The sequence below is a fragment of the Pyxicephalus adspersus genome, chromosome 3, assembly GCF_032062135.1.
Source record: "Pyxicephalus adspersus chromosome 3, UCB_Pads_2.0, whole genome shotgun sequence".
Lineage (NCBI taxonomy): Eukaryota > Metazoa > Chordata > Amphibia > Anura > Pyxicephalidae > Pyxicephalus > Pyxicephalus adspersus.
In genome coordinates this window covers 32,861,309-32,884,219 of record NC_092860.1, presented here as the reverse complement: position 1 = coordinate 32,884,219, position 22,911 = coordinate 32,861,309, and the positions used below count along the sequence as shown (strand labels likewise).

The following is a 22,911-nucleotide window of genomic DNA, read 5'->3' as shown; positions in this document are numbered from 1 at the left end:
CCAGATCATTCATTTTAACAATTTTCTCATTATTATGTTATTTAATGTAGCACATTTCGGCTTGTGATTTGCCAGTAAAAGTGTTCCTTGTGTAGACATCCAATAGGCCTGAGACTGATACTGGGTGCCACCTGCTTGTATGCAATGCCAGCAGCCTTAGCAGACTCAATTTGTCATGTAAAGTGACAATATGATATTCCTCTATGATATTTACCAAGGGCCACATAAAATGATTATTGTAAGGGATAAGGTAAGAGAAGCAGGGGCTGGGCCAGCAAAGATTAAAATTAGACACTCCTGTAGAAACAGAACTATATGGGGGAGGAAAAGGCTGTGCTTGGGAACTGACTCTTCCTTGAGTTGTTTATTTATCCAGTATGTTTAAAAACATTGCAAGTAAATATAAATATAATACACATTACTCAGTTTATCTGTTCTTTTACTTGTAGACATTAGGCGGGTGACAGGATAATCTGCAATATCATTCAAAAAGACAACACCACAAAATATCTTTGTCAGTGCTACAGAGCAGATAGTGCCAGGCCCAGCAGTTGTCTAGCTTGCATATACTTTGTGTATACTAATGTGTATTAAAGTCAAAACAGGTGGATAGCATGTGTGCAGGCACGTTCAGGGGCATGCTTTGAATCTATATAACAGAATAAGGTTTAGAATTAGAGTTGGTGGAAAGTTTTTTTTTTAAATCTTGGGAATGAAATTATGGGCTGTACAATCATTGGATAATCAAAATTAAATAGATTTTTTATTTGTGAAAGAAAGAATCAGTTTCATTGTTAAACAAGAAGCTACAGGCAGATGTTGTGACATGTAGTTACATGCTGGATTTTTTATATAGCATCCCTGTAGTTACCTTAAAATTGGAATGAACTCTGTTGTTGTAAAATATACCAAGAGGAGTAAGCTCAGCTTTGGTTTCTGGGTACAGCCCATGAGATTCTCCAGTTGAAGACTTGTGAAAAATAAACCAGATTCCAGCATCCTTACAATGAAAAAACAGAATTTAGTGTGTATATTATTTACTACAATAAACTAACATTGCCGTTAGCTTTTTAGGACTTTGTACTAGAAATACAAGTGGCAAAGTTAGAGACAAGCAGGCAACTAGTATTCTTGTAAGGGGTCACCAATGGCCTCCTCTCCACCCCTGTCAATGCAAATGTCCAGAGAAGGCAAAATATATTCCAAAATAAACCTTGGGACCACCCTAAAACCAACATTATCTTGTCTGGAAACCAAGTCTCTACTACATTCCCCTTGAATGAGAAGAATTGGGCAGCATGGTGGCTCAGAGGTTAAGTAATCTGGCCTTTGCAGCGCTAGGTCCCAGGTTCCAATCTAGGCCAGGACATTATCTGCATGGAGTTTGCAGGTTCTCCCCATGTCTCCTCTGGGTACTCCAGTTTCCTCCCACATCCCAAACAAATGCAGTTAGGTTATTTTGCTACCCCTCAAAACTGACCTTAGATTGTATTAAAGACAATATTATATATTAGATATATTATATTAGGGGTATTAAATTAGATTGTGAGCTACTTCGAGGGACGGTTAGTGACATGAGTATGGACTTCGTACAGCGCCGTGTAATATGATGGCACTATATACTGTGTAAAAATAATAAAAAAACAGAAGTTAGGAAATGCTTGGGAATCTATGATAACATAACTGGTACCCCAAACAGTTTATAGACCCTGAAAACCTCTGTAACACATCAAAATGCACAAGTTCTTGAAAAATACTTTGAATGAAACACTTTCAGTAGAGAAAAACAACATCCTAATTTTAACACTACAAAAAGGATTATTGAAGAGGCCACTGATTCACTATGGTTCCTGATTCACTAATTAAGATATCTTTTTTTACATTCAGTTTTTGCCAATATAAGAGCCAATGCCTATTAATTTACATAGGTTTCCTCAATCAATTATGAACATTAGAAGTAAAACAAAGATAGGCAGTTAAAGTAAATGTAATTGCTCATGGGTCATTAAATCTGAAACAGTAATTGTAAAAACAAGATTGCTTTTTACAGCTTATTATTTAAAAAAGTGCAGGCAACAACACACCAAATTCTTCAAATACCATTCTGTAGATCATTTTATAACACTTCTGAATGATAAATGACAACCAACATCCTTCGTGCTGAATGTCTGATGTCCAAGCCACGGTTATCACCATTATTAAAAGGAAGCAATTTCCAAAAATAACCCAAAAGCAGAATCAATTTAAACAGTATGGGTGGAGTCTTAACTAAGGAAATGAGGGTAGGACAAAAAGGAAAGGAGAGCAGGATTTCAAGATCAATGAATATTTAAATAGATCACCCAGGTTAGTGATTTCTGGAACAAATTAACGAGCAAGTTGTCTGTAGATGCCTGCTAATTTATCACAGTAGTTTAAAATATTTATTGAATTAAGACTTTCTAGGAGGCCGGAATAACAGATAACTAAATTCCGATACCCTTGCATTTAGATTTGGGGAGAAAAAAAAACTGGAGTACATATGAAAGGTCAGTATACATACATCTGTAATAAAAAAAAATATGTAGCATACCTGAGAGCCAGCTGCTGCATTGTTAATGAGATTATTGTTGGGATTTGCAATCCAAAATGTTGATACTGCCCTAAAAGGAACAAAAAAACAAAAAACAAAAATAAGCTATTGGAATATATTTATTTAAAATAAACAGTGCATTATTTATTCTGTTTCTATCATACAGTCAGTGCTTGCGTACAAATTTGAACTTTATACTTCTCACAAATATATGCTACTGATATCAGCTACCTGTCTTCTCTTAGGACCCAGTCACACTATTGAACTGCTGCAACAGATGATGAAGTATGTTGGCGATATGAAGTGCCATTTATTCCAAAATGCACCCCAATGCTAGCACCTTCTCTAACTAGCATTAATTACTGTCCACTGCAGTACCAAAAACGCTCCATGCACCATTTAGGTGTCATTAGGTGAGATTAGCAGCTCATTTTTATGACATTAACCTGCGGAATAACTACCACAGGCCAATGAAGCTTCAATGTATAAATGAGCCTTTAGAATATTGCAGGTTCTGGCAATATATATTTAAAATACATAATCTAGGCCACCTGTAACTCAGATTGTTGTTGCCAAACTCTTTCAGATCCATTTCATGTCTTACTGCTGTATTGCCAAATACTTACATGCAGTCGGTGGCTGGATTGGGGATGTAGTTTCCATATACTTTATCCTTCATGGCTGTACACATAGTGCTATTTCGGTCTGTGGGCAATAAAGTGCCTGGCTTAGTAACAAGTCCGAGGTTGTGAAACAGAGTGTTCCTTTGTTCTATACCATCCTCCAGGAAGAAACAATGGCCCAGTGTGTCATAGCCAATTGTGTCTTTTATCTGCAAAAATAAGAAATTACATCTGATGACTATTTAATGAAGAACTTAAGCAGTGTGGAGGGCAAAAAAATTATATATATGAAAATACTACATTAGACTACACCTCTCAATGCCTAAACCGCACATATTGTGACATGAGTTTACAATATACTAACTTGTATATGTGGAAGCCACAAATAAATGTAACATGAAACAGATGTCTGAAGCAACTCTGGCAGAAAAAAAGTTCTATGGCTTGTACTTTATTTAAAAACTATATTGCTTACTGGACTGGCTCTTATTCCATGGACATATCGTCCTGCTTCTGGCAATGGGTATATCTGTCTCAGCGCCAAGCAGATTGGCTACAAGATCTTATGTGTTCCAAGAAATGTCAACACCATTACCTGACTGCATAGCTAAAAAAATTAATTACCAAGTTAATGAGTCAGCAAAATTTCAGAACAACATGTCATCATTTTCTAAGGACACATATGAAAAACACTGAATGTAGTTACATGTTTATGGTAACTGTGCTAAACAGATTCAATACCAGTTTTGAGGTCAACCCTCATGGCTTTATTGAGCAGTTTTTTCCCCACACACAGATCTATTAAAAGGAAACAATCTGTGACAAACACTGTATTTATCAGTTGATGCTTTTAGGACAGGGTTTATGACTGTATGATCCAAATGCATGCAAAAGGCAATAAAAACCCTGGTCTATGTTAATGACTATGCAAGTATACTTTCCGCTCCAGCCAAGCGCAGCAAAACAAAGCATACAGGCACAGATTTCTTAGTAGCTTAGGGGGAAACCATTTATTTTTTTGGACACACAAAGTAATACTGAAAATTTGACATCACTTGTTGCTGTGAATGCAACACAATCATTTTATAAAGCAGACTTAGAGGAGACAACTGAACCCCCATTTTCATATGTCCTGTCTATATCAAGTCATATTTATTAGGTAGAATAAAAATATAAAGCTGAATTGGTAGCAGCCTTCAGGTTAGCTTGATTAATATAATAATAAACTAGCAAATATGTCATAAAAAAAAACAAAAAAACTTAATATATGACATAACCTACATACCAACAAGCCATTAGTTCCATGGACTGTGACACATCTGGAAAAGCTATGATGAATGGACAAGCCTTCCACATAAGTATTGGAGTCATCCACATCCCCACATAAGTGAAAGTGCACAGGGTAGCTTCCCATGATCTGCTGACCCATGTTCTTCAGTTCAACGTTGGACAGATGGACAGAAGTATAGTTCTGTAAAATCTATAGGAAGGACATTTTAAGTATTTGACATTTCGGGAAGAATATAGTTCCAATTATAAGATTGTTATATTCTTTACCAGTTCCTTACACTATCTAAGTATCTTTTTGTGTATACATCCTTTAGATTTTAAACCAGTTTGCAGGTGTGAGAAGCAGTCTATGAATCTTCTATGCACTGTGTAACTGAGAACAGAGAAGTGCAACATTTTCCTCACTGCTCATTTAATAAACCAAAGAGAGTTCCATTGAATAGTTTAGATAAAGATTTATAGTGTGCAAATATTGATTATAACTTTTGCCTTACTGCAATTAGTGAAGTAAATTATTTTTCTAGTAATTTTGCATCTAAAAATACACAGGCACCAACTGAGTATGTGACAATTTGTAAACATTTTGGATTCAGTAATGATTTCAAAATAACATTTAATTTGCACATTTCCATAAACACTAAATAAACTGTACGATTATAACAAATCATGATGTAACTACATACACATTGCAATTATTTCACTAAATATTTCATTTCAGAGTGGTAAGAGATCTGCACAATTTCTGTTCAGATTCACCATTTAGGTTTCCAAGATGTGCTTGGCCTTTGCTTTCTTTTCATGACATCCCACACATTGCTTCCAGTGCCTAGCATAATACAACAAGCAGAATAGAGCACTGTGTCCAGTTTTCCAAAGGATCAAAGGAAGGTAATGTAAATAGGATGTAGGAAAGAAGAGAATCTCATAATAAAGAAAAAGGAGTCAATGAAATATACATACTTTGAAAAGGCTTCTGCTGTGCAATAAAAAAAGAACAACTGTACTGGTCAAAAGCAACAATTTCATACTGTAATTGATTATAGTGCTGTGTATATAACTGTAACTCAACCACACAGCAAGGAAAGCATCAAATTATTTACAAAAATGTAGTATTTTACATTGATGATATAAAATTCATAAAGGACAAAACAGTTCCCAAATAGCGCAAAAGGCACCTTTCAATAAATATTTTACTGGAGCAGTGTGCATCCTTTCTGCAACATATGATTTTTCTTAGTTTGAAATTCTACTTGTCTTGGGGTACCCAAACACAGAGCCTATATTGTAGTGCTGGCTTTTAACAAAGACACTGCTTGATCAATGTATAGAGTTTCAACTGCAGCTTCTAATAACTATAAGCTGACATAAAAAGAATTGAAGCTGTTAATATGGGTGAATAAAACACCAAATGGAATTGCATATTTTTCTACCATCTAGATAGAAAATTACCGGGTTGCATAAAAATGTTCTGTAGGGTCATTTGCTTACACTTGACTATGTAACCTAACGTTTAGTATTTACGAATACATACCTAAAACCTCGCTAATCCCACCATCAGAACCCCTCTCAAAAAATCTCTTCTCTTAACATAGGATGATATCTAGCTTAAATGTAGGAGGTCCAGTACTTTAATTCTATCAAAAGTCATTGCACTGTACATTCCTGTTATAGTGAAAGGCCAAGGTTCTTCAATTGTATGACACTGTCAAATTTATACCATTAAATTAAATAATATTAAATAATACCACTCTGCATATGAGCAGCACACCAATACCACAGCAACAAATACCATTACAAGAAGTAAACAAACCTTAATATGGCCTCCAAAAGTGTCATAGTTGAAAAACTGACAATGGTTACTTCCATAGCAAGCCTTCTCCATTTCACCTTGGATCACAATATTCCTAGTAAGGTCGCCCACTTCTGCTCGCATATCCAGCCCATCTGTAATTTCCCCCATATGGAAGTACAAAGGCGTCTCTAATGTTTGAAAGAAAAGAAAATGACTTATAACAAAAGATGGACACATAGAATACCATAGTAGTGCATTTCCACATGCCAGATTCACAACTGTACATAATAGCTGAGATAACAGAGGTCAGAAAACATATTGCAGATCATACAGGCAGCCCTGCTAATATTGTCTTTGGGAGAATATAGTCCAACAGCTTAAGGATATGTCATTTTTTAAAGAAATAAATCTGGATCATTATCCTAGAACTAAGTCATTTTCATTACAGACTACATAAAGATTTAGAATACTGCAGCAAACTTAAAATAAAAAGGAAAACAGACCTCTAAAACCTAAACATGGGTTACTCTGGCTCAGTGTCTTTTGTAACCTCACAAAGGCAACATTGTTTATAAAAATCCTTATTGACATTTTCCTGCTTCAAAACAAATATTTCTATTTGTAAAATCCAGCCTGATGTTACTCTCTGGAAAACTGCATTATACTGGAGATTTATACTGTAAATTATTTGAAAATGCTATGACACATTTTCCCTGTTCCCTGAAACAGTTTTTTCCAGAGAGATCTCTGCTAGGAACCACTTATTCTAAACTGCCAACAATAAATAATCTAAAAGCAATTTAAAACTGACAAGAATAATCCATTCTGTAAAAGAAAAAAAAAACCCATTCATACAGCACAGTTTTATACAGTGCTCAGTTTGCGAACTGAGCTTGGGGTGATGCTCTGAATTAGGAAGCTCAGCCAAAACTAAAGTCCTTCAGGTGCATTGTCCTGTGTGTTTTTAACAGTCACTGCCACTTGAGTGCAAGTGTATTATGTCATGTCATGTGTGCATGGCAATGCATCACACAAGTTATTAGTGACATGACGAATGACTTCCTCACTCATATCCTCATCATAGGCACAGCTCCAAGACTTTTCTAGAGCTGCCCAGACTCTCTGGAATGGTCCTCCTCGTCCTATTCGGATTGCTCCTACTTTCTGCTCATTTAAAAGAGCACTCAAAACCCATTTTTTTAATCTTGCATACCTGTCTTCTTATGTCTTTTAAAACCCTCACTACTTCCACCGCTACATATCTCGCTGCCTATTCTCTCCTCTCCTCCTGGGTCACTGTCTGCATCTGTCTGTCATTTGCAACCTCTATTTAATGTACAGCGCTGCATAATATGTTGGCGCTATATAAACGCTGTTCATTAGCAGCGAGGTGGCTCAGAGGCAAGTGCTCTGGCCCTTGCAGTGCTAAGTCCCAGGTTCAAATCTCGGTCAGGACACTATCTGAATGGAGTTTGCAGGCTCTCCCTGTGTCTGCGTGGGTTTCCTCAGAGTACTCCTTTTTCCTCCCACATCCCAAAAACAGGAAATTAGGTTATTTAGCTACACCTAAAAAAATTGACTGTAGACTGTATTAAAGACAAATGACTATGGTAGGAACATTAGATTGTAAACCCCCTTGAGGGACAGCTAGTGACATGACTATGGACTTTGTACAGCACTGCGTAATATGATGGCACTATAAAAAATACTGTGTAGTATTATTATTAATAATATTGGTATCTTAACACACCACTGACACTCCTTCTTTGTGCTGCATTACAATATACAGTAACACACTCTCTTCAATTCACAAAAAAATTAATGACACTTCCAATTTTCCTACCTTTTAACATTTCATGACTGTGAATAATCAGATTGGGCAAACACATGTTGCACATCCTGCACACATGCAGGTTACTTAAATAAAGGGTACAGTTAGGTCCATAAACATTTGGACAGAGACAACTTTTTTCTAATTTTGGTTCTGTACATTACTACAATTAATTTTAAATGAAACAACTCAGATGCATTTGAACTGCAGACTTTCTGCTTTAACTCAGTGGGTTGAACAAAAAGATTGCACAAAAATGTGGAACTAAAGCCTTTTTTAGACAATCACTTCATTTCAGGGGCTCAAAGGTAATTGGACAAATTAAAAAGCTGAAAATAAAAGGTTCATTTCTAATACTTGGTTGAAAACCCTTTGCTGGCAATGACAGCCTTTAGTCTTGAACTCATGGACATCACCAGATGCTGGCTTTTTTAGATGTTTTTGAGCAAAGTCCAATCTAGCCTTGCAGTGCACCCTCTGTATTTACTTTCATGCAGTCTTCTCTTTATGGTAGACTTGGATATCGATACGCCTACTTCCTGGAGAGTGTTGTTCACTTGGCTGTTGTGAAGGGGTTTCTCTTCACCATGGAAATTATTCTGTGATCATCCACCACTGTTGTCTTCCATGGACGTCCAGGTCTTTTGGTGCTGCTGAGTTCACCAGTGCTTTGTTTGTTTCTCATGATGTACCAAACTGTAGATTTGGCCACTCCTAATATTGTAGCAATTTCTCAGATGTTTTTTTGCAGCTTAAGGATGGCTTGTTTCACCTGCATGGAGAGCTCCTTTGACCGCATGTTGTCTGTTCACAGCAAAATCTACTCCAGGCCTTTTATCTACTTAATTGACAATGACATAAGGAAGGAATTGCCCACACCAGCCCATGAAATAGCCTTTGAGTCAATTGTCCAATTACTTTTGAGCCCCTGAAATGAAGTTATTGTGTAAAAAAAGGCTTTAGTTCCTCACATTTTTATGCAATCTTTTTGTTCAACCCACTGAATTAAAGCTGAAAGTCTGCAATTTAACTGCATCTGAGTTGTTTCATTTAAAATAGTTGTGGTAGTGTACAGAACCAAAATTAGAAAAAAAGTTTGTAATGATTGTGTTATATGTAGAGATCAAAGCAGAGGCTTATATTAAAGTCTTCCACTATTCTTGCTATAGAGTAAACTTCAGATTAACACAGACATATATTTTTATTGTAGTACTGGTGCCAACATGTACTATTAGTTCACTTTACTTAGCTGGCACAAAGAGACTTACACTTCACTTACAGAATGTATGAGCTTTTGGCTAAATTAAATCTACTAAATTACTTTACTCTGTATAATGTGGACACTATTCTAATATCATTTAGTGCAAGGAAGAACCAGAAAATTTGCCCCTTGGCCCTTCTATAAAAGTCCTAATTGTGCTATGCTTTGAAGACTGTCACCATGTGTAGATTTTGCTCAGTTCCAGGCACCAACTACTGTATCTCATTCAGTGTCACAGATGGCTTCACACAGTTGGAATTTTGTAGGTCAAAAAATGCTAATTTAACCAGCCAGACAACGTATCTTTATGTCTTAAAAGCCTAATATAATTTTCACTATAGTTAGCCATTAAATGGCATTACCCTCAGTTATGTTTGGTATTTAGAAGTCTACACTTTTAGTAATAATTTACTGGATTCAGTGTTTACATTCAGTAATAACAAAAGCACAGTTGAAGTGATACCATTTATGCCCATGATAAAATTCACTGCAGGTGAATCTTTCTAGCATATTGTATTATACAGTGAATTAATAAATACCAGTAAAATTCTTGATAAATGTCACATTTACTGCTTTTAAGATATGCTCTTAAATTTACAACCAAAGCAACAATATAAGTACCATAAAGGGAAAGATTTATTGACAAAAGCAAAATTGAACTATTACTTTCATTTTTCATCATACCCACCATTAAATAAAACTTAAAAATAAAGTTAAACACAAATGCACCTTTTACTTTGACTTGAAATTTGTTACATTCTGGACAAGGGAGAAGTGTAAATTCTTCAGCTTGATACATGGAATAGTCGGTGCTGGAAACAACGATTTGATCTCCTGGCTGCCAACTGCGAACATCATCCATGAGATCCAATATAATGCCATCAACAGCTTCTACAAAAAAGCCAGAAAAGGCTTTACCTGCAGAAAACAAAGAAATAAACAATTAGCAGTAACAGCAACAGGACTTGCTCTTGTGCTATATTGGAACATGCGGTTCTGAACCCTTCCAAGCAAATAATATCAACATTTTAACTTGATTTGGGAAGAACTCAGGCTATTCACTTAGCAAATTATCACTCTACTCAGAGTTCACGTAGTAAAAGTGGGTACATTTCTGTTTAGAAAGAATACCCAATCACAAGGATGGAACTGAAAAAAAAAAAAATATGTTTAATGCTTGCTGAGCTACACCTCAATCACAGCATCCCTTGAAAAGGGAACAGCCCAAACATCTTTAATAGATCAACCTCATTGTATTCCCCGCCCAAAACGTAGTAAAACTACAGAAGAAACATGTAATCATTAAAATATAAGCATCTTTATTTACTATACACACAAACTTAAAAAAAAAAAAAAAAAAAGCATTATGAAAAACTATTTAAGAATGCTCATTGTGAAGGTTTTATTGTCATTATGAAAGTGAAGTACATGAATGAACTATGATTGATCATAAAATGCAACCTTTAACTTTAACATTTGGCCATGTATATAGGAATATATAGAGCAATTTTTATTGTGAGAGTTATTGCTGTCCAGTTCCTATTTATTTGACACTTACCTTTCATGTATCACATATGTAATTTTGGAGCCAACTAAAAAAGGATTTGAGGTCCCCACCACATGTAAACCTAGTTTTAGGGCTAATGTGGGCAGTTTTTTTTAACTTTACAACTGCTTCTCTGTGCATAGGAATGCAAAAAGTCAATTGAAGCAGAAAAAGTGCAGAACAAATGCAAATGAAATTTATTCTGAATGATTTCATCACACTGATGTTAGAAGCAATTTGTTCAAAGTGTGCTGACACAGGCCCTAACAAGAGGCAGTGTTCATAGAATTCAGAGTGGTTCCATGGATGATCTAGACCAGGGTTTTTCAACCTTTTTTACATGGGGGAACCCTTGAAATAACTTTCAGGTTTTAGGGAACCCCTGCTATAATTAGTATATCCACAGCTCACAGTACATGGTACTGGTGTTCAATAGGAAGAATGCCTCTTACATTGCTGGCCAGTGGGATGAATGTTACTCATACATATGACCATAAAGGCCATTGGTGTCACTTAAAATACTCCAAGAGTCACAATTTGCTCATTACTTAAGGAACCCCAAGAAAGGTCTGGAGGAACCCTGGTTGAGATACGCTGCTCTAGATGCACATAATGTACATAGTCATTTACAAAAGGATTCCACAAAACATTTTTGTTGGAAACTATTCATTTAGCGGCGTTCTATTAAGAAAGTTTAGTAAAAAAAAAAGTCCTAGACCAGGCATGCTGTACTGGACCAAAGAGAAAAAGGGGTCATGGTAACATTTACTGCAGATTGAAATAATCATTGCATACAAGTGGTACATACCATCCTTCCATTCACTGTATGCTTTTACAGCAAACTTTTGCCCATCCAATGTGGTGAAAACGTTCATGGCCTCTGCCTTTCCTCCTGTGCTGTGATTCTCATAGTCTCTGGTACTTTCACTGCATGAAGTGTTGCTTCCACCAATAACATTAACAAGAGCCCAAGCCTGCCTGCATTAAAAACCAAATACAATTACAAAAGTAACAAAAGTAGAACTGTAGTTTTGTTTACCAATAGACTTCAAGCCGTGGCACTGAACAAGTCACAAATATTTTGTATAGTGAAGTAAACTTAATGAAACAGATAAATAAATGCAGAGTGTGGGGTTTAGGAATAGAGCTTTTAGGTATATAAACAGGTAAGACATGCAGATAATTCAGTTAACAATACCTATAATCCAAACCTCGGACCAGATTACTTCCAAGAAGACGCTGGATCGTTAACCGTGTGTCTTCGTGTAGATTTCTTTCTGCAGAGTCCCCAACAGCCATGGCAACTATACGACCAGGTGGCAATGCATTGAGAAATTCCTGTAGCCTCTTACTTTCACTTTGAGAATCATAGGTGTCAAACTTTTCAGTGACTAAAACTTGTGCTGTTTCTTGATCAACAACTCTCACATTCAGTCCTCTCAAAAACGTTCTTTCGAAACTGTAAGATCCAACTGTCAGCCCAGATGAATTAACAGATTTGGACAACAGAGTCCAGGATAATTTTTGAGATCCATGTAACTCCAGTGTTCCACCTGATGACACGCCAATGAACTTCCTACCAAAAACTGGATCGCTGTCTCCTTCATCAGATTTACCATATAGGATAATATTTGCTTGTGATTTATATCTGCATTTTTCTGCTCCAATATGGAGCGCTCCACCATCCTTTATCAGGATAAAACGAGTTCTCAGTGTAATATTTTTGGAACCATTTGCATTGTCTTCAAAGATGAGTTTCCCTAAAATATATTAGAATAAACTTCAATTACTACCAATCACATCATTATACAATGCAGGTTGGCAGGCTGAAAAAAGAAAAAAAGATTTCATATACCAGATAAAGTGCAAAAATAAACATGTTGCTGTCTGTCTGTGTGTTTACACCACAGGAGATACAAAAGTTGCATGATAACACAGTTTTCCCATTTTGTTTGGCTAGAAAATTACATTCTTCATTTTCATTTCATATAATATGTTCCATTTGCATTCCAACCAAAACAAAATGACAATGGCAGTATGAAATGAACATTTTTCACAAAAATGAATCCCTAACTAATGTAACAAACACTGTTTTTTAAAACAATACTGCAGCAATAAATTGTAATAAATATGTATGCATTTATATAGCACTTATATTCTACAACGCGTATGGTTAAGTCTCAAGAACTTGAACTTGATTTAGAAGCTTATAAAATGCCCACACAGCCATTTTATATTATATAGCCATTTTAAATCAAGATGTGTGGCAGAGAAGAGTTAGAATACTGAAACATCCACAAAAAGCCCTATACCGCTCAATTCATGAGTGTTTATAAGTGTGTTTGGGTGTTTATGGGCGTTTTAGCACTTTCAAAGAATGTGTTTTCTTTACTGCCCATCAAGAACAAGCTCTGGTGTGGTCTGGGGCATTGGAATGAATGAGAATTTTATACATGGGCTACAAACACACGTGGAATAATTGTTGTTGGAAAGGATTTTTCATGATCCTCGTTCGTTGTCTGTAGATCCACCAGAACAAATCCATGAGCGATGGACAACGAGCGATGTACACACACCGGATTCCCGTCCAATATCAGCCCTGAGGCAATTATCAGACAGGAAAAGCTGGGCAAACAGTCTGTGTACAATTAGCCTAAGACAATGACAAAAAACAAAAACTTCTCTGCTTTCTCTAATGTAATTTCTGCCTTCAAGATTTGCCAACCATATTTTACATTCTGCAGTGTCAGCTGTGGGATGGGTGGTTGCTTTCCTTGTATTAAATTGCCAAACAAGCACCAACGGGTGAGATTACATGACCTAATCCTACAATCAAACTTTGATAAACAGCATAGCATAATAGACATCTTCCAATTACTACTTATGTAATGCTTAAACTGCAAATGACAAAACACACAGTCATCACTGGTGGAATAAAGTTACATGCAATTAGAAGAAATCTGAATCACATCCTTTAGATGTGCCCTACTTACTATAGTCCCTCAGTACATTACCAAAATATACAAACCTCCATTCTGTATGATGATAGAATGCACAGTGGCGTCTGACTGCAATCGAAAAAGGTCCCCTTTTTTTATGACGACCTTCTTTATGGCATCATGTCCAGGATTCCAGTTACTAAGGTAATAGTTCTGATCTGGACAGTTTTCTATAATAAAAATCCAACATCAAAAAAAGAAAAAAAAAGTATTAAATATATTTTTACTACTTCTTTTTTATTAGGTTTGAAAATGTAGGGCTTTAGCAGACTTTTTATAGTTCTAGCTAACTTTAGGGCTACAACTCCTTTGTGAAATATGTCACATTCTGAAACCATGTACATTTAGTTAAAGCACAACTTCATCCATTCAGATTTGGGTATTGTAATAACCTGACTCATAACAAGAAGCAGTATCTATTCCTTCCTAACTGAGTCATCCCATGACAGATATAGAAGCTCAGAAGTTTTACCAAAGAAAGTAACATCATAGCTCTTCAAATAGGAATAGCAAATAAGTGCAAGTACACAAACTAGAGAATCATTTTATTGTTTCCTGTATATTCATTTACAAATAAAATATTTCCCATTGAACTTGGCTGAGGACATTAAACTGACTTGTGTAGCAACTGTATTTGCTATATACTGAGAGCTTTAGAACAATCGCTGCTGTGCTAATCTCATACAACCAGGTACTTCATATAAATATGTTTTGTCAAATTTAACAGATGGGTGAAATTTTCAAAAATCTTTGTTTCTATGATAATCTAAAGGTTAAACAAAAAAAATTTCAATGACCGCCACTTACAGAATAAATAAATAGATAAAACTGTGAACTCACCATCTGGAGCATACTTTGAGGATATTCCTAGAACAATCGCAAGGATGATAAAAAATGACAAGCTGGAAATAGCAAAGCATATTAAAGTGTTTTTATGTCTTCTCCTGCGAATGATCTGTGCATGATTGTTCTGTTCATCTCTAGAGAACCCGAATGTTGCATGTGCTTCTTGCCCTGCAGAATTGAATTTGGCTGATGCTTGAGTCTTTGGTAGAGGTGGTGGACGTAATGGAACGATTCTGCCAGGCACATAACCTGGAGAGCGCAGGTTGGCGCCATTTTGAGGCTGAAGAAACAGCCGGGAGCCCCCTCTGTGGTCAACTGAATGCATGGTTATGCGATGTCAAATCTGTAAAACAAAATGCAAAAACATTGATTTAGGAAGATCTGATAATAAAGGAATAACAATCAGCTCTGCTAACAGTATTACCTTTCCAAAATACCCAAAATGCACAAAATAAAACATTGGTACTAAAATAATAATACAGAGGGCTCTATTTATTATATTTAAATGCCCAAATGTTACGGGTTTCTTATGAAATGCACATAATTAAAATTTTCAATTCACGCGCAAAGAACTTTTTTAACCATCTGAGCAATTATAACATTTGTTATAGAGAAATTCGATTGTTTGGGTCATATGATTAGACCCTTAAAAAGATTGCACATTAAAGCATTACCCCTGTCTATTTTTTCAAAAAACAAATCACAACTCACCTACTTACTCATTAGAATTGCTTATTCCAGTCACTTAAGACTGTGCACAATAAAACACAATAAATGGTAACAATAGGAATAATTATTATTATTATTATTATTATTAATAAACAGGATTTATATAGCTCCAACATATTACGCAGCGCTGTACAATAATGCAAGATGTTTCAATTACTGACACAACCACCTAAGATGAACAGTTTCCTTCTGCACACTTGGCAGTCACAGACTTTAGGCTGAGTGATTTGACAAACGAGGGAAGGTAGCAGTTAACTAGAGGCAAGCTTTGGCACAGTTTGCTGTGTTGAATAGGAGCCTTACACAAACATGACATTCCATTTGTTACAATGAATACCGATTACAAGACAACTGTTATTACAAGCGGGACAGGTATGAAGAGCTCAGCAGAAGACACATTTGTTCTATCCAACAGCAAACAGTTGCTCGTGGGTGGGGGGCCGAAATACAGATGTCCTTGATAATGAATGTTAACTTTACGACGCAACGCATTGATTTACACACCAGGCTGTCAATTTGCTGAAGTATTATTCCATTTTAAAAAGATAACCTGTCATAAGAGAGACGTGGGGAACTGCATTGCTACTGTATTCCTTTTTAAATAACTATGGCCAATAAAATAGGCAGATGAGGACTTCTGACATTTCTTGGCATACTTGTTCTAGTACAGTGAGTCAAAGGGGTAAAACTTGTAAATCACAGCATACAGTCATCAGAAATTTGCAGGAGGTCAGAAATGCTAGCCCATCCAACTCATTTCTCATGACATGACTTCTTCTCTGAGGAGTTAATGTAAGCTTAAAACACTTACTGAATGACATTAAGTTGTGTCTGTCATTAATTTCCTGTTACCTAGCTGAATGGCATTGTTCTTTTCATTTTCCTGAACACAGTTAAGTGTTCCAAACATGTCTTATCCCTTCCCCTAGCATGTAACTGGACAGTGAAAAGAGAAGCAACATGCTGAGGAGGTCTTCTGTCTTTACTTAAATATAAACATGGAGAATTGCATTAAATTATTTATTTTATTTCTGCCTGGAGTTTAGCTTTAAAGACAAATAAAGGGTAACGTGTTGAACCATTAGATTGTGAGCCCCTTTGAGGGACAGTTAGCGACACGACTATAGACTTTGTACAGCGCTGCGGCGTAATATGATGGCGCTATATAAATAATAAAAACCTAAACCTTGTTTTTCCACAAATTAAAAACCCATCCATGACCCAAATTCACTAAAACCAGCTCTATTTCTGACATTTGCTTGATAACAAATTGAGATATATGGAACTCGATGGACTCCCAGGAGATCAATAATTTTAATACAGGGTTACAGACATCTCTCCTATAGTATCTATAAAGCAATTTTGCAGCCAAATTGCAGTCTACAGAAATCCTTTCTAAATGTAAATAGAAATGTCTTGGAATTTATATTCTCTTGTACAAAAAAATTATTTTTTTACTTGTCTTAAGATGAAAGAAAAGTTCCTCTTTACAAACATAGGTCATGGATGTCATAAGACCCTTGAATAGCCAGGTAAACATCATTACGCAAAGTGATCATTTCACCCTTTCATTATCCACTTCCAGTACTGGAAAATTATACCATTACAGGTCTTCCCAGCTGTGATACACTGACGTCTCACACACTTTGAACATCTGGGTTTAGGGATGCCCCAGGCATACTACCACTACTGCTGGTAAGTAAAACCAGATGAACGACCCCAGAGAAAAGGAGTGGTACATTCTTGTTAACACTACTATAAACACATCACCTAACAAGAAACATACTTACACTCTGACATCCTTAAACTTAAATAAAAAAAAAAATAATATATTAAAAAGTATACCAGAAACATAAAGAATATGATGTATAATCACAATTATACAACCCCTCCAACTATGACCATGTCATTCATTTTACCAGTTGTCCCTCCTTGGACACTTTAGGTAGGTACTAACCACTACATACCAGGGACACCCACAATACATGCTATTATTAGTTGGCCTATGCGAAAAGTTTTGCTTCCAACATATCACCTTTAGGATAACACTTTTCATTTGTTTGATTTGATTTCCCACTCCCTGACAACTGATATTATTTACTTGTATTTATATCGTGCTGATTTATTACACCTTGTGTTACAAAGTCCATAGTCATATCATTAACTGTCCTTCAAATGGGTTCGCAGTCTAATGTATCTACCGTAGTCATCTGTCATTGTAACCAGATAATGTATTTTACGTCACCTGTCAGTGGTTTTAAGGCTTTGGCATATATATTGATATTTATTTATTCGACACATTAACAACAATATGAATCATTACATTCATAGGAATAAAGGCTGATTATCTCCCCTGACCCGTAGTGAGAAAAAAAACATTCCTATTTATCAATTAGGACAAAAACAACTGGAAAGAGTTATCTTCCAAGTTTCCCTTTAAAGGAAATGCTGGGGAAGAGGAAGGAGGCTTGGATGACCATCAGATAAAAGTACATGGAAATGACAGAAATAGCAGAAGTAAATCATGTGCAATTGAAAGTGTCCAGTGTGAATTTTAGGTTTAGAGGATTTATTTTTAGGTTTAGCTTTTTGAGGTTTATTTTTGTTGAAGTTAGGGTTTAGGACAAGAGGAAAAGAAATCTTCTAGGACTCAAATGGTCACATAATGTTATCACAGTTTCTGGTTTCACTGAAACTGGTTATATATCGGTTAGAGAGGCTGCAGTATTATCTCAATGAGTGTTATCAATCCTGCCGAGTTCATCAATGTGAACTACAGAACACCTCACACTGATGACATGGAGATGACAAGTGGAAGAGTTATAGTTCTAACATATTTCCTGAGTCAGGCTCACCCCACTGTTTCTTCAGAGATACAATGTAGGGAATGTGGTCACCCTAGGTCAGACAATATGTTATTCACAGGTTTGTAAAGGCAAATAAAACAATTGCAGCAACTGCAGCTAAGGACTGGGAAACTGGGTTGAGTTATACTTTCAGTAATGTTAACAATAAATTGAAAGTGTCATCTAGTGAACAGTTCTCTGAAAAGGACCAAATTGCCTCATCATCCAAATAAAAAAGAAATATTAAATTTGATTTTCAAATGGTCATCCTGTTCCTTATTGCTTAGCCAGCACCTTTTAAATCCACAAACTGTGATGCATCAACCTGAACATTTCACAATATATTTTTTACAACTCCATGTCCTAAAAACATCCTAGTGCTGTACTTGGCAATTTGTTCCGTGCACATCCTGTATGACAGCACTGGCAACAAACACATACTTTAATGTAGAAGGATCTTTCTGATAAAAAATAGTGTCATTTTGTTATTATTGGAATAATGATGCCACACAAATCATAACACCAATACACCTACACATCATTTAAAATCACACAAAAATCACTTTGGAGAAAGCCAGATAACTAGAATTTATAATAGTATAATATAATAAGGTAAACTATGGAAGACTCCACAATCTCAGTACAGTTTTATCAAATCAAAGCACCATTGTGACATCCAGGCCACTAGCTTTTCAGGAGAGTTCAGCACTGGAACTCCACAAGCCTTTGGACAGGTATTCCCCAGATGACTTTTGCCAATCATAACGTATCTCTGATAAACCAGTACAGTCAACATTACTGCTGAAGTGAGTCAGTCATCTGGAACAGAATCATAGCTTGTAAAGTTAAAAATTGTAATATCTGATTCTGCACTTTTGTCCCAGTTACTCATCAGGTAATAGACCCAGATCAGAAAAACATTCCTGAGAACCTACACTAAAGAAACATGCCAGCATACTGTTTAGGAGTGTCAGTCTCTGGGTGGTAGCAGGAGACTCTCCCCTGCTGAGCAACACCTGTAGACATGCAATCAGAAGAGCTCATGTTGATGGATAATTAGACGGGTATAGTTCTCATTTTTCTACAGCAAATAAGATCTTTTCAGAGAGACCAGTGCTTCCACACAGAGAACAAGAATCTCCTATAATACCTCGGTACAGGCTTTTCTACCCAGACCGTGGCTGCTCTTTAAAGAAACTATAAGACTATGTAAAACTTTTATGCAGCTGTGCAGGGGATTATAAAACATTAGATTTTCAGCTACTTTACCTGCCCTTCACTAAAATAAATATGCAATAGGTATTTTTGAAAGAAACTTTAAAAACATTAAATTGTATATTTTGATTGTCTGCCTGTTGCTTAATATGGTCAAAACAATTAATACACGAAACCCAAGCAGCAATTATCTATTTACTTTAAAAGGAAAAAGTTTAGTTGAATTATCTTCACAGGATTTTGATGTACAAAAATCATAAAGTATTATTTCTAGCCACTATACCACAAAACCCCTGAGTTTCATGGAATGGTTGAGAAAAGCTGTTCTAAAGTAATAAAAGCTCTGCTTACTTTTTTCAAAGGAAACCCATCCAACTACCATTAAACAAATTACCCAGCCATGGCAAACTGAAGATAGAGTAGAAGTGGACAAATACAAATATGTGTCCACACGTTCCTGACAGTTGTAAGCTTAAGACCAACAAGTCGTTGTTAATTGTTTGTACAAAGTTTTAACACATCGCTAAACAGCAGCAAAAACTCATGTTAAGAGCAGCCTAAAATTATTCAATGCAGGCCTCTGAGAATCTGGACTTTTCTTTTAGGTACTGTAATAAATGATGCCAACAAAAATCATAATTATACAATATATTCAATGTTCTTTTTGCATATGCTTTACAGGGACAGAGAAGGCGTCTGACTTCAGTGAAGGAATTACCAGCTGTTATAAGAAAACTGACACCTGTTTTGACCTTGTTGGATTTCAGTTGTTACATCAGTTTCTATGTACAGCCTTTCAAGATTTTAAGCAGATCTGCAGCTTCTGTGTTGGTCTAGGAACATTATGCATCTTTGGGCATACTGTCAGTGAGTAATCACACCTGTATTCACCACTCTCTCTTTAGAGAGGAATTCACTTAACACATAATAATGAGTACTAAGCACACAAATCCCCAACCTGCCAGAATAAGACAACTATTTGAAAACAACCAGAGTCTGGCCTCTACTACATTGAAAATGCTTCCTTTTACAGCTAATGGAATTTAGCAGTGATCTGGTCACATGAGTTCACGAGTTGAAATGAATGTCCAGAAAAAACACATTTTTTGTTTGTTTTAAACAGAAACTCTGTATGGGTTACTTCTAGTGTTTAGCCACTATCTATGGCTCTAAAAGAAAGATTTCCATCTCACTTACTGTTCAAATAACAGATAAATGATTTTATATTTTTTTTGGTGGAGAGTTTTTTTAGTGGGCCTGTTCCAGATGTTACCTTAAATCCTGCCTGTTAAAAATGTTGCCTCTGTGACAAAAAAGGAGTGGAATTTTTCTAATGGTGTCCTGTAGGGGCCTGATCCCACTAATGCATTAAATAAATATGTGTAATGCATAATGCGTGGCAATGCACAAGACTTAATGTCCCCCTATATGTACCTTGCCAATACACTACACTACACAAAAGTGCAGCATGCATGATTTTGGAGGAGTATTCAATAAATAAGCTTCTCTAAAGCAACACACACCAACAACAGCATTTTGAAAACTTTATGCCAGTACATACTCCATCAAAAGTGTAAAAAAATGTTGGCTTTAGTTCTAGTTTTATCTTCCAATTCTTGGAATGTTTTCCTTTAGGCTGCAGTAGTACATTTTTATTTTGTTAATAGACTTACCATTAGTCAAAATGTTACCCAGTGTTCTTGTTAATGTCAAATATTTGATTTCTCTGGGGAGTATGCAAGACGTAATGGTAAAGCAGCACTATGCACTGTAAAACAAGGCAACCACCACCCATTGATGTACATTAGTATTCAGATGAACCATGTCCAGCATTAGCACTTGTCTTCTGTTTTATTCTGTGCTGTCTAGATACCACACGGCCCACCAAACCCACTCCCAGACTGGTCATAAAGTTGTGTAGTACATAAAACGTGTGATGTAATAAAGATCTAACATGTGTGGAACAGAATCAGATGAGAAAGTGGCAAACCTAATCTGACTTGGCCAAGTGTAAAGCTATCACGCATCTTCAGTGAGAACTTGTTTTTATTTGTTACTGAAGTCTATTTTTCTAAGATTTTCACATTGGAAAAATCTTTAGATATTTACATTACAACCATGAGAAGGAACTCTCAGGGGGGTCTATGCAATCTCTTTGCCCTGGACAAAACTAAGCTCTGCTGACTTCTGCCATGCAATCATATGTAACCAAAAAGCATAATTTGATTTCTTCGCTCATGATTGGGTATTCTTTGCAAACTTACTTTTTCCCAAATTCTCAGAGTAACTTGAATTATCACTTTTAGAGTAATAACAATTTGCTTTGCTAAATGTGCAGCCTAAACATCTTCAGTAAAATCAACTCTAATGAGAATGATCTGTGAACAAACTAAGTTGGAAGCAGAACAATCGATTTAGGTTTTTATGAAAATGTATGATTTATGGAAAAAAGTTATGTTTGCTTTAAATCTTAGATGCAGTTATGTTTTAAGCCTACACACAGGGTGCCTAAATACACCAATGTGACTGGTATGGGCCATATCCTATCAAATATTATCTAATAAGGAAATATAGTAACAATGAGCTTGTTACACCACGAGCCATACATTCCCACACAGACTAGTACAAGACAAATTCTGACCGACTGCGACAGATTAAATAACATTTTGGGATTTGTTGTAAAGCCCAGTATATGTAGCACCACTGAAATAAAACTAATAAAGTATGTGAAAAAGTACCAAACAGTCTGTACAAGCAACAAGCCTTCCTTTCTGACATGGGTGTGCCTGGAATGGACAAAGGTAGGGCACCAGCATCCTGTCTTGACACATCTATCCATGTCACACTGTGATTTACAGTAAAGATCCTGGGATCTCTGTGACCTCTCAGTGAGAGTCCATGCTAAATAACGCAATAACCATTAACAGTGACGTTGCTTTGATGTATATACCAGCTTATGGAAAAATATGACGGAAACAAAAAAACTGCAACAATTATCTTTTCAGAACAATGTTTTGCATGCAATAAATCGTGAGCCAAAAAATATGCAGTGGAGAGTTACAAAAATAATTGCAATATTTGAAGGAAAAAAGATTTTCACACATTACTAGGTGATGTAGTTCCTATACTAATGGATCAGCTATGCTGGTGTGTTCAAACAGCTAAACAACAGAAAATCAATAGACACTCCTTGGCTCCTTGGAAAAACACATTACAGATCCTGGGATGTTGGCTCACTTTAGCATGGTTGGGGGAAGGGCATTATGATTAATCTTTCATTTGCAACAGAAGCATTGCATAGTTTTCATTCTCACACATCTTCTAGAAAGCTTAATTTACCTAGAAAAAACATAGCAAGCAA

The 22,911-nt window shown here is 36.0% G+C and overlaps 1 protein-coding gene across 1 annotated transcript in view; it reads right to left on the bottom strand.

Moving 5' to 3' along the window:
* The window catches only part of CEMIP2 (cell migration inducing hyaluronidase 2), a 57,263-nt gene that overhangs the window by 20,766 nt on the left and 13,586 nt on the right, over positions 1-22,911 (bottom strand). The window contains exons 2-11 of the mRNA XM_072404161.1: positions 14,755-15,103; positions 13,944-14,084; positions 12,114-12,675; positions 11,724-11,893; positions 10,099-10,287; positions 6,296-6,465; positions 4,481-4,675; positions 3,199-3,404; positions 2,573-2,642; positions 872-1,000 (exon numbers count right to left, since the gene is read on the bottom strand). Coding sequence (XP_072260262.1) covers positions 872-1,000; positions 2,573-2,642; positions 3,199-3,404; positions 4,481-4,675; positions 6,296-6,465; positions 10,099-10,287; positions 11,724-11,893; positions 12,114-12,675; positions 13,944-14,084; positions 14,755-15,085 — 2,163 coding nt within the window. The 5' untranslated portion in view covers positions 15,086-15,103. The remainder of the gene's footprint in view (positions 1-871; positions 1,001-2,572; positions 2,643-3,198; positions 3,405-4,480; positions 4,676-6,295; positions 6,466-10,098; positions 10,288-11,723; positions 11,894-12,113; positions 12,676-13,943; positions 14,085-14,754; positions 15,104-22,911) is intronic.